The 16,978-nt window shown below is 40.2% G+C and overlaps 1 protein-coding gene across 1 annotated transcript in view; it reads right to left on the bottom strand.

Annotated features, from left to right (window-relative positions):
• Positions 1 to 248: 248 nt before the first annotated feature.
• Positions 249 to 16,978, bottom strand: part of polr3b (polymerase (RNA) III (DNA directed) polypeptide B) — a 67,832-nt gene continuing 51,102 nt past the window's right edge. Inside the window, exons 22-27 of the mRNA XM_048607938.1 lie at positions 16,526 to 16,668; positions 9,082 to 9,185; positions 6,626 to 6,792; positions 5,052 to 5,165; positions 2,650 to 2,823; positions 249 to 847 (exon numbers count right to left, since the gene is read on the bottom strand). Of these exons, the coding sequence (XP_048463895.1) occupies positions 718 to 847; positions 2,650 to 2,823; positions 5,052 to 5,165; positions 6,626 to 6,792; positions 9,082 to 9,185; positions 16,526 to 16,668 (832 nt within the window). The 3' untranslated portion in view covers positions 249 to 717. The remainder of the gene's footprint in view (positions 848 to 2,649; positions 2,824 to 5,051; positions 5,166 to 6,625; positions 6,793 to 9,081; positions 9,186 to 16,525; positions 16,669 to 16,978) is intronic.

The raw sequence follows: 16,978 nt of genomic DNA on the forward strand, positions 1-16,978 counted from the left end.
GGAGGACCACAGATACTCAGTAATCAATGGTTTTCAACGCAGAGCTTGTGCGATTTTTGGTCGCTAAGGAAATTGAGGAATATTGGGATAATGCAGGAAGGTAAAGTTGAGGTAGAAGATCACCATTATCATGCTGAACAGCACTGAAGGGCTGAAAGGCTGCCTTCAAACTCCTTTCTTTTTAATAGTACAGACAGCAGATTCATAGTTTCAAAATTAGTGGAAAGCAAATCAGGTCACAATCTTGGTTTCAAAATAAAACTTTTTTTAATCGATGTATTAACAGCTTACAGAATAAAATATGATGAGCAGCCACCTTCCAACACTTTCAAAAATTAAATTAAATAACCCAATTCTTCTTCAAGTCTGTGTTTGCCACTCAGCTACTCCCAGCTGTGACGGTTATAAGTGAATGATGTCGGGCGGTTTGGTGAACAAACACAAGGCTCTGCATTAACTCTGCTCCCTCAGTTCGAGAGCTGGCCAGACCTTTATGAAGGCGGCTACAGTCAGTTGTGCTGTATTGTCTCAGCCCATCAATCACAAGCAAATTATTTTCTCTCCTTGCCAACTTGAGCTGAACAGGGAGCATGAAAAACAAAAAAATCGCAGGTTTCAATAACTCCTCTACAGCTTGTTGATACTCAGGAGACAGTCTCTGTGCCGCAAGAACCCTTGCTTTTCAGCTCAAACACTTTCCTCATGTTGCAGAGCAGATCATTCGTTGTACCTGGCCAGCTTCAATCTGGGCACAATGTTCATGGACTGCAGTTCCTGAAATAGTAGTTTACAGGCATACGGGATCCGCAAAGAGGAGACATGACATGATGACTTGCAGTAATGACACCTAAAAAGACAAAACATCCTCAAATCATCTGCTTTAAACAAGATCGTGTAAAACAATCCTACTAGTTCCAGTTTTAAAAAAAATTCAGTCACCTGCCAGGAATACAAAAGAAAGTGTTGCTTTTCACATGGCGATAATATACAGAGATAAATCCTACTGTGTTTGTAAAGAGTAAAACAGAAAACAATACAAACTAAAAGGGCTCTAATTCACCAGCACAGATTTTTTTTTAATCTGGGGAAGATTTGATTGAGGTGTACAAGGTCGTGAGGGACCTGGATAGAGTGGATGGGAAGAACTTATTTCCTTTAGCATAGAGTGAGTGATTGTGGAGGCTTACATTTAAAGTGATAGGTACAAGGATTAGAGGGGAGATGAGAAAACCACTTTTCTTTCAGAGTTTGTTGAGGGTCTGGAACACACTGCCTGAAAGTGTAGTAGAGGCACAAACCCTTAAGTCTTTTGAAAAGGTGCCTGTACACGCAACTGATGTCCTGTACAATATGGACCGAGTACCGGAAAAAGGGATGAGGCTAGGTGGTTTGTTCTTTGCCCAGTGCAAACACAATGGGAAGAGGGGCCTCCTCTTGTGGAGTAAAATTTTCTACACTTTCTACGTGTTCAGGTCAGGAGAAATGTCCAGGGATGTGGGGAGAGGCAGTACATGAATTGCTATTTGGGAGAGTTAAATGGTCTTTTTCCTTTGCTGCAATGTTTCTGTGAGCCATGATTAAATTATACTTATTGAGGGACTTATCCTGAATATTGCTGTGCAGATTTTAAAACTGTACTCCAGAAAACCCAAGCATTTACCATTTTCTGAACAATCTTTGATAAACCTTACCACGCAGCCAAGTAACAAGAAAATCCGAGATCTCTGCACACGGGATAAAAATGAAATGCAAATTAAATGTAATTAAAGTATTTCGAATACGCCACATTTCCAAAGAACCAAGTAGTTGCGGTAGACCAGGATAGTGACAGCAAATAGGTTATGGTAGTGTAGCAACCTTGATAGAAACTACATTACCAGGTTAATTCCAGCCTGTCAAGTGATGAAGTTAAAAACCAATAAATTTGGCAATTTGTGGGAAAGATTGATTTGTCTGGCCCCATGACCCATCAAAAGGCTTGTATTTCAATAGCACCTGCCTCAATAGGTCCAGGAAAATATTCCCAGCTTTCGATGTAGAAAATAAGCCAGCTAATTCAGGCATAGGAAGCTCCCACAAACAGTAGTGTGATGATCTGATCGACTGTTTTAATGAAATGAGGGACACCCGTTTGCCAACTACACTGGAGAGATTTTCCCTGAATATTTTTGAAAATGTAGTTTGGGATTTGTCAGATCCACCCATTAAGGAGGAGGGGCCTTGATTTAGTAATTCCTCTGAACAGCTGTTCCTCTGACAGCGCTGCGCCCCCTCAGCACTGACCCCTCTGACAGCGCTGCGCCCCCTCAGCACTGACCCCTCTGACAGCACAGTACCCCCTCAGCACTGATCCTCTGACGACACGGCAGTGCATCTGTGTTGTTCCTCCGACAAAGCAGCACACCCCCGGTGCTGACCTTCTGACAATGTGACATGCCCTTATTTACTCCTTTTTACACTCCTTTAGAAGTGCAGCACTCTTTTAGCATTGCACTGATTTGGCAGAATGGAGTAATCTGGTCCCAATACTTTGAACAAGAATTTTTTAGCATAACCTTCTAAGGATTGGCTATAACCATGAGCAATGCTTCATGGGGTAAAGATAGCTGATGCTCTCAGAAACAAATGAATGGAAGCTGCTGTACTTACCAGCCAGAGTATCCCAGCAGACCACATTGTCCACAGACGTCCACCTCAAAAGCATCACTGGAGATCATTAGCCTCTCCAACAGCATCATGCTGGCTCCATAGCCAATCAGGCAATCTCGCTCCATCTCACCAAGACGCAAACCTCCATCACGCGATCGTCCTTCAGTTGGTTGCCTGGAGGGTCAAATTTTGAGGGAATCATCATATTAAGATAATGAGAAGCTTGCAAACTGTGAAGTTGCGTACACAGTACCAAACACAGGTATCTGTACAATAGGGACCTTGCTGATATAGATAGATTTTTAATCAGTAGGGAATCAATATATAGAAGATAAGCGCTTCATCCCAGCAATGACTTGAATGTACCTTCTCTGGACTGCTTTTAAAACAATTTTGGGGAAAAGGCAGGAAAATGGAGTTCAGGATTGTCAGATCAACCAAGTGGTCAAACAGGTTTAATGGGCTGAATGTCTTTCTCCAAATGCATCTCAGAATCTTTTATTCCACTCTCCAATGTTGTCCCCTTTTGATTTAATTTTTAGTACATTGTTGACCAAAAGCTATAAATTGGATGCACTATGCAGAAAATGAAAAATAGTACAGTTCACTCACACAGTGAACAGTTCACACAAACTTCAATGAATGCTAAATTCAGTCACTGTTTGATAGTACACAACTTCACTGTTGCTAAAAAAAAAAAGGGACAAGCTTTTCATCTTGCACCCATCAGGACAGAATTGCAAGAATACCAAATTTCAAAAGCAATACAGGACTCAGGAGCAAGAGTAAGCCATTTATCCCCATAGGCTTGTTCCACCATTCAATAGGCTGATTTGGTTATAGTCTAATGTACATTTTCTTGTCTGCTCCTTTAACTCCTGATTCACCAGTCTATCAAACGTCTATTTAAACAGTATAATAAATGAATGAATACAGACAAAAACAAAGTTGCTGGAAAAGCTCAGCAGGTCTGGCAGCATCCGTGAAGGAAAAACAGAGTTAATGTTTTGGATCCGGTGACCCTTTCTCAGAACCCAAAACGTTAACTCTGTTTTTTTCCTTCAGAGATGCTGCCAGACCTGCTGAGCTTTTTCAGCAACTTTAATTTTGTTCCTGATTTACAACATCTGCAATTCTTTCCGATTTTATTGAATAAAGAGAGGCCCAATCTCTACTCACCTCTGGAGGAGCAGAATTCCACAGTCGAACAACTTTGAGAGAAGAAATTTCTCATTTCTATCTTAAAAGAGAAACCTCTTATTTTTTAACCATGTCCCTAGTTTTAGTTTCTCCCTGAAGAGGAAATGTCCTCCTGCTATCCATCCTATCCTGCAGCCTAAAGATCTTGTACGTTTCATCATGATCACCTCTCACTCTATTAAATTCCACTCAGCATAGATCCGATGTGTTCGACCCTTTTTTTTTTAAAATAGAAGATAAGCCTCTCTTCATCCCCGGAATGACTTGACTCTATCTTCTCTGAACTGCTTCTAAAACAATTTTGTTTCAAATAAGGAGGCCAAAACTGTGCAGTGATCCAGATATAATCTCACCAATGTCCTGAAGAGCTGCTTTTATTTTCCATTCCGCTTGTAATAATCAACATTTCATTTGCTTTTCAATCACTTGCTGTACCTTCATTCTTACCTTGCTCACAATTTGCAAATAGGTTATACCTGAGAAGAGGGTGCTGGTTAGTTGGTAAGTTGACTATGATTGGTAGAGATGCTGCCATGGAAATCCACCAGGGATTACTTAACTGCCAAACCTTGTTTAAATTCAAACTGGCTAAATTGACTCTGACTGATCAAGACTTGGCCATGGGGAATGTACTATGGAATGGCTGCTGCTTTGTGCTTTTATCAACTTAAAAACAAAAAAACTTTGGGGGCAGACATGGTGTTTCCGTTTGCAAAGGATAGTGCCCTGTGTGAGACTTCTAATGCACACTAGTGAGTCACACTGCGAGTCTGACCAATCATCTTTCAACATTTGTTTGTGTAATTCTTAGCACAATCAGGATTGCGCTAAGTGATGTCCATTCACAGAATCACAACGAATGTTGGACATTATGACCTGAGGTTGGTTGAAGATGTCTGGTATTCTGCCTGCTGCAGACAGGGACATGCCATTTGATAAGATGTGCCATTGGAGCCATGGGATGTATGCCTTACATACCTGCCATCACACCTGTACTAAAATCTGAAAAGCTTTGACAGCTCATCTCTTTTTTAGCAGTAACTAAATTATATCCAAAGGTTCAACTTCAGGTTCCTACCTCTCACCGAATGCAGTGGGAACAGATCCAATCAGCTGACCAACTGAAGATCGACAAATTGCAGCTAGGTTAGTAAACAACTTAAGAACAAAACAATATTAACCTAACACTGGTGAGAGCTCACCTGGTGAGGACAGCCCGGGGGCCTCGTGCTCGTGCATGCATCTTATCCAGGACCATGTGCTTCAGCTTCTGATAGTACACAGGACCAAAGTAGATGTATGCTTCCAATGGTTCACTGGCAAAGACAAGAAGAGAAGGATGTGATGGTACGGAGTGGGTTACAAGGCACCCCTGAGCACAGAAGTAAGAGCTTACAGGTGAGGGACTTGTGGTAGTAACATTATCATATGGATTGCAGTGGAATAACGTGGCATACAATCACAGCTTTCGAGGGCAACTATTAGTTCTGTCAGTGACATCCCTATCCAGACAAATGAATGAATAAAAATAACTTTTGAATTCCAATTGTAACATAAATTCAGCATAAGAATCTCAGCGGGTCATGATGCTAAATCATTTTAGGGATCTTTAGTACTTTTTCACTACCCAGATCTCTGCTTTCACAATTAAATTTTTTCCAGCAAATACACAAGAATATTTCTAAATATTAATAGAAAACATGGAATAACTTTTACTATGGTTCTTAACTTCTGAGCTTTCAGCAAATTTGTACTCCAAATTTTTATCTTCACTATTTTTAAAAAGAATAAGGACCCGACACTTAGATGTTTACGTCCTCATGACATCTCAGAGTCAGTACATGCACTGAAGTGCTTTACAATGTCCACTTGTTATTGCCGTGTAGACAAAAACAGCATTAAATCGGCATACACTGCAGTAAGATCAATGACTAATTAATGAGTTTTTGATAAAGGTTAAGTATTGAACAGGACTAGCAAACTCGCCTGCACGGTATTGACACTGTGGGATATATCACATGGGATAAATGGACAGATGGAGCTTTGGTTTTGTGTCTTGTCCAAAAGAACTGCCATTCTGACAGTGTGGCACTTTCTCAGAACTGCATTGTAATAAAAGAGTTTAAGGGTTCAAAATCTAAGCTAACAATGAAGAGGCAGTTCCCACTGTTCTCATATCTCAGTTAAGTCACATTCGTTAAAATTGTATACTTTGTAGCAGAGGTTATATGTACTTTTCACTGCTAACAGCCAATTATATTGACTGATACCGTTACATGATATTGTACAGAGCATCTAAGCCAATCAAAAAGTAATGCAGCACTAAACCAGGCCTTTCGGCCCATCAGGTTGGTGCTGGATCTTTCCAGGAGCAGTTTTAATAGCCTTACTCTTCTCCTGCACTTTCATTGCACTGCACATTTCCCTCTACAATATCTAAACAATTCCCTTTTGAAAAATATTATCCCATCAGATATACCTTCGTTTCAGGCAGCTTTTATGGAAAAATAATGTAATTTTTCCCTCAGGTTCTGTTAGCAAAACCTTCAACCTATCTCCTTTGGTTACCAATTCTTGTATCACTGGTAACAGTTTCTCCTTAGTTACCCTGTTTAAAGATTTCATAATTTTGAACACCTCTGTCAAATCTCTCCACAACCTTTTCTCCCTTCAGAAATATTATCCAATATCTCTAACCTCTCCACAAAAGTCTAGAATGATATTAATGGTGTTAAAATACAGTACATCAAGATCAATATTTATGAACCAGACTTACCCAGTGATTCCAGAGGTTACATAGTCCTTGCCAAGATAATTGTAACCATAATGTATAAGATCCTCACAAACATCCTTTACTTTGCTTCCACCAAAGGCAGTGCCATAGTGGAACCTGCCATCCAGGAGGCCAGCCTTCCCTGCCAACAGTTCAATCAACTTACCAACCTACAGAGCCAAGGAAATGACAGCAAGTAACACATGCACAAATCCTGGAAAGCCAAAGTTCATAAGTAATTACTATTTCCCCAATTCTCAAGCCTAGCTTTCAATTCAGCAATTGCATTGTTCCACCTGATGTCAGTGGCCTGTTTCAAAGTGTGACTCACTTCCGACCACCCCAGAATTACTCCCTTGCCCCAATTCCTCTCCCATCTCATCAAAAGGGTACTGGATTATTATTATTTGGACAGAAATGTGCATAGGGATTTGGGAAAAAGGCCAGAAATTGGTACTAGTGCAAATATGATGGCCCAATGCATCCTTCTGTGCTGTAATGATTCTGTGAAATCCCTCTAACTATATGTTGATCTTTTATTCAGCTCCCACGCCTATACATTGGAATTTACTTTCCATGAATCCTCCCATCTCTCTCGCTCTCTGTCAAATTTATTTCCTTTTTGACTGACTATAATACATGTACAAATATTAAAAACAGGCACTGGTTTATACTTTCTCTTGATCCCAGCAAAGTTTACCCCGCTGTTTCAGTTTTCATGCAAGTACATCAATAAGTTGATAACGAAGAGGTTCTGGTCTTTTTTGTCTCAATGGATAGGCAAGAAATGCTGGCCTTGTCAATGGCATCTCTGACATGAGACAATGTTTAAAAAACATCCTTGTATGCCTTCAAAAATCACAAACAACAATCATAACCTTTTAAAAAAAATACTTATAGCTGTCACCAAAGGTGGGAGGAAGCAACGTTTTTGTGCATTAGTTACCAGTTTGTCTATACACATTGGGCAAGATTTCAACAAAATACAGTACACAGACATGGTATGGCTCAGATGCTTACAGCTTATCAAAAACTGTGGATTCAGATCCTGGAACTATTTTAAAGGATCCATCAACAACGGAAGATGGCAAATTAACTTGTTTTTAGAACACTGTGCATTGGTTTATTGAGAATATTGTTGACTGTGTCAGCTGTCAAAGTGGAATTTGTTACAGCTGTCAAAATATATGAGCAGAGCTTTCATAGTAGGTGGCTGGATATGAATTGACTTTAAGGCAACTCAGTGAGATGGAACGCTTATTTTTGCAGCTTTGTCGTTACACAGAATGAATGAGAGGTGGAGAAAAGCCTCTCTGAAAAACTGCACAACTGCAAGAACGTTGAGTTAACACAGCGTGGTGGAGGTATGCACTCCAATGAATGCCCTTGTCATTTTTTGTTTTTTAAGATTAAATGGCAGTGATATTATTACTGATATGTCCATAACATCAAGTCTGCAGTTTGACAGCACAAATTGATGCTTTATAAAAACCGAAAGAAACTACGGATGCTATAAATTGATGCTTTGAAACAGAAACAGGTCTTTCAACACCTCAAGCATACAAATTAGACTACAATCGATCTGCACCTCAACTCCTATTTATTCTCCCTAAGCTATATATTCTTTGATAGCCTTACCTAACAAATCCATTGATTAGAATATTGTACCTCTAGTACCCACAGCCTCTTCGGCAAGAAGGTTTCAGAATTTTGTATACTGTGGTGTGAACAGGCATCTTTGCAATTAAAAACCAATCAAATACCTTCAGAGTAGATAGTGCAGGAAAAGCCTATCAGCCAGTTTCCCCCACTGAATTCGAATTAACAATGAGATAGATGAGTTGCAAGTCTTTTAGTGTGTATTTATCACGATGCTGGTCATCCCAGCTGCTGTTTGAGCTACAACTAGGCAGTGCCCTGTTTGCATTGCTTCTTTATTGACTGACTGGAAAACCTAATGCTCCTGTCAAGGAGTGAGCTTCTGTCTGCCTCAATACACACTTGGTTAGAGATCTTTTCCAATATTAAACATTTAGAATATGGTGAATGCAGAATTCCTATTTGTTAAATGCAGCAGTGAATCCAAGGAAGGTTAAAAAGTGTCCAAGGATTTTAAATGAATGTGAAAGGTTTTGAAACCGGTGAAATGGATTCACAATATCAAATTGGAGTGGTGCAATAATTCTCACATCGATCAAGTTGAGCCGCATTCCAGATTTAAATTACAAACTCAGTGTTAGGGCATATAGCAGAATTTAGCAGAATAGCAGTGTAACTGTCCCCTCAGTGATCCAACTTTCAGAGAGTGCCATACAAAGACAGGAATCCCTTCACAGATGTTTATTATTCCAGTTAAAACTTTGGCTTCTGCTCCATTTACTTGTGGGAAATCAGTCTACCACATTCCAATACACCTGCAGCAAATGGTTGTTGCACAGAATAGGGCAGTCCAGACTCACTGTCATTCGGGAGGGGTAACCGTGAGGATTCATGATGATATCTGGACATATTCCACTGTCACAGAATGGCATGTCTTCCTGAGGTACAATCAAACCACAAACACCTATGGGAGCAAGAAAGAGAGCTTTACGAACAACTGTTTTGTAGTATCTACTGCAATTAGTCACAAACGCATCATTCAATCATTGGAACCCTGCAAAAACTCTGTAATCACAGTTACATTTCCAAACCACACTGCTCAGTTCCATATGTTCACTTGATAATGTGGAATGTTAGATGTTCAGAGAATATCAGGTTCTGAAAGGTAACACACACCTAACAAAAAAATTACTAAAATGTTTGACCACTGTCAGACTCACACGTACCATCACTGGATCATAAAATCTTAATTTTATAGTTAAATGGTTACATTATTTTGACCAAGGCCTGGGACTAAACCAAGAGAATGGAAGCTCATGACATTTTCAACTGTTGAACCCAGTTTAAACTGATCTGGAAATAAAGAGCTGGCATCAGTAAAAACACCAAAGCTATTAATTCCCAACAAAGTCACTTAGTTGTAGCAGCACAGTTAATGATGAACACACAAGAATTTGAAACAGTAGGCCATTTGGCCCCTTTGAGCCTGCACTGTAATAAGTAGTCAGTCACAATCTGACAATTAATACGTTTATAAGAACGGAAACGTTGGATCAAGTGTGAGTTTTTCCACTATGTAAGTAGGAGGCACCCATCATTTAAGCAAATTAATCATTGCAAGGTTGTCGGTACATTTGTTTAAACCCAGAACTAACAAAGAGAGCTTACTATGGAATGGGAAGATTTACTTGAATCACAAGTGATACCTGCAGCAAGCCGGGAACGTCTAGTGCCCATTCACGCATTTATGAATTCCTTTGGGTGGGGCTGGCTGGGGTGGAGTGGTGAACATCCACCAAAGGGGGTTAAAAACAAGACTCTGGGCTAACAGGTGAATAGGCATCTTTGGGAAAACTTCACGCAACCTTCTTGTATGGTGAAATAAGCACAACCATGAATAGCAGCAGACTGTGGAAAATGTAGACTGCTAAGGCTACAGAGGGCCAGTCTGTGTTGTTTGTTTTGTGTGAAAGGGAATGATAAAAGATGCATGAAATTGACACAGAAAGGCAGGAAAACAGAAAGAAGCAAGGCTGCTCCATCAGAGGCAGCGTGTAGCCTTTGGAGAGCTGCATAACAATGGGATCCACACATCCAAGCACAGATCCAACACAGCTGTGGGTTTCATTAGATGAAGAGACTGGTGACTAAAGTAAATAATTAACCTATTGTGATCCAGTGAAAGTGCTGACAGGGCTAACCATATCCAAGGGATTTTAATAACATTTCCCCAATTTAATTGCACAAGTCTATTTTATTGCCTTTGCAGATTGGATACACCACATACATAAAAAACCCACAACAATATTTTAAGGAAAGCAGTATGATTTTCAGTGGACAGTCGGGAAATTACACATTTAAAAAATATTTGGGAATGACTCAAATCACAGCTGTGAGACCTTGTCAAAAAAATCTTTTTTAAAGAAAAACAAAATCACCACCAAGGGGGGTAAATTCAGAACTAGTATCAGTATCTCAGGCTATTCTGATTTCTGTATATCGTTGCACTCTGATAAAGTGTTTAATTTCAGCTCTGCTATAAATGTTTTACCTCGGGCTCAGCTATATTTTCCTACTATATAAAGCAGTGCAAGATAGTGAATCCTAATTAATACAAAAAGATTGAAATACTTTTGTGAAGAGCTATTATAAAACAATTAGCACACAGTCTTTCCAACGCTGCAAATGGAGAGAATGGGTTAAGGGCTGCTTTGCAACACAGTTTGCATTTACTGTTTCACTCTAGATTGTATTTGTGGGAGGCAATTATGTGCCATAAAATGGTAATGTAACTGTTTTGCATACTTAATTGGGAGGTCACAAGGTTACCAGTTCAGGACTTGTATCTGAAAACATGCACTGCAGGGCATTTTATAGCTGTTTGTGTCTTTCACATCTCACAGCGATGCCACAATGACCAAGGAGAGTTTAAAAAGCAGGGTCTTTTTTTAAAAAAAAAGTTGCATTCTAGTAGGAACATTTGATGAATTTGCAGCAATGTTTTACTTTTAAAAAAAGCGCATTTGGTGAAACCAATCAAAAGATTTGAAGATAATTTGTTCCCACACCTTGAGCTGGGCACATTTATGATTACTTCAGATGTCGAATTCTTAAGGTTCTCACTGCAGCAAGTAATATGAAAATAACTAACATCAAATTAAATGTAAAAGTTTTTAAACAGCACTAAACCAGGAAACTAGAGGTGCATGTAATTAGGATAATACAGTAAATCATGTAGGAATTGCAATCATCATGTAGATTGGGCAAACAAATTTGCAATAATAGGTAGAGGATGAGTTCATAGAAGGCTTACTAAATAGTTTTCTAGATCAGTAGGAGCCAACCAGGCTACACTTCATCTATTGTGCAATGAAAAGGGTTAATTAACAATCTTGTAATAAAGGGGCCTTTAGGAAAGAGCAACCAGAATATGATGGAATTTCGTATCACATTTGAGTGATTTAGTCAAGTCTGAAACTAAGGGTCTTAAAGCCTGCATTATTTAGATACGTAGGGATGAGGGGTGAGTTGGGAAAGATAGATTGAAAAACTAGATTAAAACACATGACAATAGACAAGCAACGGCTAGCGTGTAAAGAATTAATACATAATTGTAAAATACATTCACTAAAGGCACAAAAACTCCTTAGAAAAACTAACCCAACCATGGCTAACAGGAAGAGTCAAAGATAGTATTAGAACAAAGAAAGAACAGATAACATTGCCAAAAGAAAGAGTAAAGCGGAATATGAGTTGCTGTTCCAGCAACCTTCGGGTGGCATCGTTGTGGCACTGCAGGAGGCCCAGGATGGACATGTCGTCTGAGGAATGGGAGGGGGAGTTGAAATGGTTCGCGACTGGGAGGTGCAGTTGTTTATTGTGAACCGAGCGTAGGTGTTCTGCAAAGCGGTCCCCGAGCCTCCGCTTGGTTTCCCCGATGTAGAGGAAGCCACACCGGGTACAGCGGATGCAGTATACCACATTGGCAGATGTGCAGGTGAATATCTGCTTGATGTGGAAAGCCTTCTTGGGGCCTGGGATGGGGGTGAGGGAGGAGGTATGGGGGCAGGTGTAGCACTTCCTGCGGTTGCAGGGAAAAGTGCCGGGTGTGGAGGGGCTGGAGGGGAGTGTGGAGCGGACAAGGGAGTCACGGAGAGAGTGGTCCCTCCGGAAAGCAGATAAGGGTGGGGAGGGAAAGATGTCTTTGGTGGTGGGGTTGGATTGCAGATGGCGGAAGTGTCGGAGGATATTCCGCTTGGGAACTCTGCAGCCCAATGGTATCAATGTGGATTTCACAAGCTTCAAAATCTCCCCTCCCCCCACCGCATCCCAAAACCAGTCCAGCTTGTCCCCGCCTCCCTAACCTGTTCTTCCTCCCACCTATCCCCTCCTCCTACCTCAAGCCGCACCCCCATCTCCTACCGACCAACCTCATCCCGCCCCCTTGACCTGTCCGTCCTCCCTGGACTGACCTATCCCCTCCCTAACTCCCCACCTACACTCACCTTTACTGGCTCCATCCCCACCTCTTCGACCTGTTTGTTTCCTCTCCACCCATCCTCTCCTCTATCCATCTTCTATCCGCCTCCCACTCTCTCCCTATTTATTTCAGAACCCCTTTCCCCTCCCCCTTTTCTGATGAAGGGTCTAGGCCCGAAACGTCAGCCTTTCTGCTCCTATGATGCTGCTTGGCCTGCTGTGTTCATCCAGCCCTGCACCTTGTTGTCTCGGATTCTCCAGCATCTGCAGTTCCTACTATCTCTGATTCAAAAGAAAGAGTAGTTAGCTTAAGGATTGAGAGGTTTCGAGAATTCAGCAAGAATGGCCAAGCAATTAATGAGGAAAATGGAGAAAATAAAGAGTAAACTAGAAAAAGACTGAAACAAAGCAAAATATATAAATAGGAAGAATACAAAAAGGAAAAGATTAGAGAAGTAAATATAGGCCTACTCGAGGCAAAAACAGGTGAAATTATAATAGGGAGTAAGGAAATGGCACAGACATTAAAAAAATATTTTGTATATATCTTTATGGCAGAGGAACAAGCAAAGAAATAATGGGGAACCAAGGGTCCTAAACCATAGAATCAGAGAATCCCTACAGTGTGGAAACAGGCCCTTTGGCCCAACAAGTCCACACCGACCCTCAGAGCATCCCACCCAGACCCATCGACCTAATCTATACATCCCTGAACACTATGGGCAATTTAGCGTGACCAATTCACCTAGCCTGCACATCTTTGGACTTGTGGGAGGAAACTGCAGTACCTGGAGGAAACCCACGCAGACACGGGGAGAACGTGCAAACTCCACACAGTCGCCAGAGGGTGGAATCGAACCCGGGTCCCTGGCACTGTGAGGCAACAGTGCTAACCACTGAGCTACTGTAAGTGTTGAAAATGCTCAGCAGGCCTGGAAAATTCATTGGAAAGGGAAAGAAAGTTAGTGTTTCAAGGCAAATGAGCTATCTTCAGAATTGGGCAGGACTGGAGAGAATGAGGAACTCCTAGAATTTAATACAAGTAAAGAAATAGAATTGGTAAAATTAATTAACTAAGCAATAAATCCTCCAACCTAAGAAGCAGCAAAACATGATCAACAAAAAAAAGGCAGAAAGAAAGAGAGAAAGCTAACTCGTAATATAAAAATAGATAGTAAGAGTTTCTACAAGTATTTGAATCAGAAAAGAGTATCTAAAGCTATTTTTAGTATTCTAGACAGTGTGTATCTAGGCAACTGATAATGGAAAACAAAGAAATGCTGGAGTCTTTGAACAGGCATTTTGTGCCTGTTTTGCATGGTAGAAGACTTGGGCAACTTTCCAAGCTAACTGAAAATTAAGTGGTGATGGCGGGGGAGGGAGGGGGTGAATGAACTAGACACATTTGCAATAATCAGGGAAAGGTGCTAGGAAAACTATTGCATCTAAAGTCAAGACCAAATGGCCTGCATCATACAGACTTAAAAGAAGCGACTGCACAGATAATAGACACAGTGGTTATAATCTTACCAAATTAAACATCTTTATTAGTGACAGGAGAGAGGCAAAAAGCAGGGACCTAAGGTGGTTAACCTAACATCTATCGTAGGAAAGGTGCTAAAATACATGATTAAGGTGGTTATACAACAGGGTAGTTCGAAAATCACAATTTGATCAGGCAAAGTCAACGTGGATTTACAAAAGGAAAATCATGTCTAACCATTTTTTTTTGATGAATACAGGGGAACTGATGTAACGTACTTGGATTTCCAAAAGGACAAAAGGCATTTGATAAAGTGCCACAAGACAACAGTACATGGTGCAAGGGTAACGTTTTAGCATGAATAAAAAGATTCACTAGCTAATGAATGGAGAACAGGTATAAAAGCGTCTTTCTCGGTTTAGCAAGCTGTCATTAGTGTAGCGCCACGAAGATCAGTGCTCCATCTGAACTATTTACAATCTATATTAATAACATAGATGAGGGGACCAAATACAGGGCTGCTATATTTGCTGATGACGCCAAGGTAGTAGGAAAGAAAGCAATCAAGAGGAGAGAGTCTGCAAAGGTATATAGACAGTTTAAGCATAACGCAAATAAATGAACATATCCACTTTGGCAGGAAGAATACAGAAACGGTACATAATTTGAATGGAAAAGAGATTACAGAGCTCAGTGATAGTGTGAACTGGGTATCCTGGTACTTGAATCACAAAGTTAGTACATAGGTACAGCAAGTGATTAGGAAGGTAAATGGAATGTTGTCGTTTATTGCAAGGATATGGATTGTAAAAGTAGGGAAGTTTTATTTCAGCTGTATTTAGCACTGGTGAGATCATATCTGGAGTACCATACACAGCTTTGGTCTCCTTATTTGAAATAAGATATAATTGCTTCACATGCAGCTCAGAGAAGGCTCACTCAACTCACTACTGGGATGAAGAAGTCATCTTATGAAGAAAGTCTGGGCAGGTTAAGCCTTATAGCCGTTAGAGTTTAGAACCATGAGAGGTGATCTTATTTAAAGATGCAAGATCTTGAGTGGACTGAATAGTGTGAATACCTGGCGCTGTTTTCTCTTGTGGAGGTGAATAAAATTACAGGAAGTTACTTAACAAGAGGTTTCCCTTTTAACACTGAGATAAGGAGAATTTTTTTTCTCTCAAATGGTGATTAGAGAGTGTGGAATTTGCTTCCCCAAAAAGGTACTGGAGGAAGGGTTTTTACATTTATTCCAGGCTGAGTTGGGCAGACTTTTTTAGACAAGAGAATCAGACGTATAGCTGGGGCTTTTTTTTTTGGGAGGGGGTTTGGGGGGGTGCATGATGGCAGACAGGAAAATGAGACCACAATCAGATCAGCCATAATCTTATTGAATGGTGTGGATCAGAAATGAACTGCCAGATGGCATACTGCTGCTCCGAAGACCCATGTATCTGAACAATTTTAAAAAGATGGCATTTTACAGAGATGCACTGGTTCCAATCCAGTGGATAAGTCAGCATCTATTTTCCATCCCTAATTGTCTCTAATGCTGTGGGGAGGAAATTCAGGATTTTGACTCAAATAGTGAAGCATAGGAATACAGTTCCAAATTATGATGGTGTTTGGTTTGGAAGGGACCTTAGAGGTGATGGTGCTTCTGTGAATCTGCTTGTCTATCTAGGTAGTCGAGATGACTAATTTGGAAGATGCTGTGGATGGAGACGGAGCTTCAAAGAGTTGCTGCAGCGCATCTTATAACTGGTGCATGAGGTACTTTGTGTAATAGTACATCATGAACTACATGAAGTTTGAAAGACGAAATGGCCTAATGCTGCTTCCAAGTAGGATGTATCCTTTTATTTTTAAATGCATTGGTGTTGATCTTTTCAAATTCTTTAGATTCTAGAAAGTTCTTAATGAGTTGAAATCACAAACCTAAATTGACTACTTTAAAAAAACAAAGGAAAGAAAAAATGGACCACAATTTGATAGTTAGCCTATAATCAGTAGTACGCAAAATACTAGAGACTATTCTTAGTGATGAAGAAATAGAGCACTTTTAGAAGCAAATCTGTTCCAGTTGTTTTGAGCCTATTAAATCTTAAGATGGATGTGGAAACCAGTGATGGACTGAATGGCCACCTTCAGCCCTTTAATAATTCCATGACTCTGTGATACAACAAATGTAGAGCACTGGGTTTTCAGAAGAGTTCAATAAGGTTTCACATAAACAACAATTGTACAAGACTGGGACTCATGAGAGCAGCTAAATCAAAAGGCTGTTTTCTATACAAACATCCAATGTAATCTGATGCATTTAAATTGCAGTAATAACTTACCTTTCTGGCCATGTCGGCTGCTGAATTTGTCACCAATCTCAGGACGTCTCGTCTGTCTCAGCAGAATTTTAATTAAAAATGCGTCTTCTGAGTTTGAAGAGATCATCACCTTCTCAATATACGAATCTGTTGCTCCTTTGTAGCTGTTAAAGTAAGCAACATTAATATAAGAGACATTCATTAGTACCAAAATAGGAATCAGGAGAAGTAGATCATTTAGCCCCTTGAGCCTGCTCCAACATTCAACATCGTGGTTTATCTGATTGAAACCTTAAATCTGCATTCCCACCCAAGCCTGATAACCTTTCAAACCCTTGCTTAGTAAGTCTTAAAAATAAAAGACTCTGCTTCCTCACCTATTCAGCAAGAGAGTTACAAAGATTTATAACCCTCAAAAGAAAATTTTGTATCTTAACTTTTTAAAATGGAGGACACCTGATTTTTAAACAGTGA

The sequence above is a fragment of the Rhincodon typus genome, chromosome 18 (assembly GCF_021869965.1).
Source record: "Rhincodon typus isolate 14 chromosome 18, sRhiTyp1.1, whole genome shotgun sequence".
Classification (NCBI taxonomy): domain Eukaryota; kingdom Metazoa; phylum Chordata; class Chondrichthyes; order Orectolobiformes; family Rhincodontidae; genus Rhincodon; species Rhincodon typus.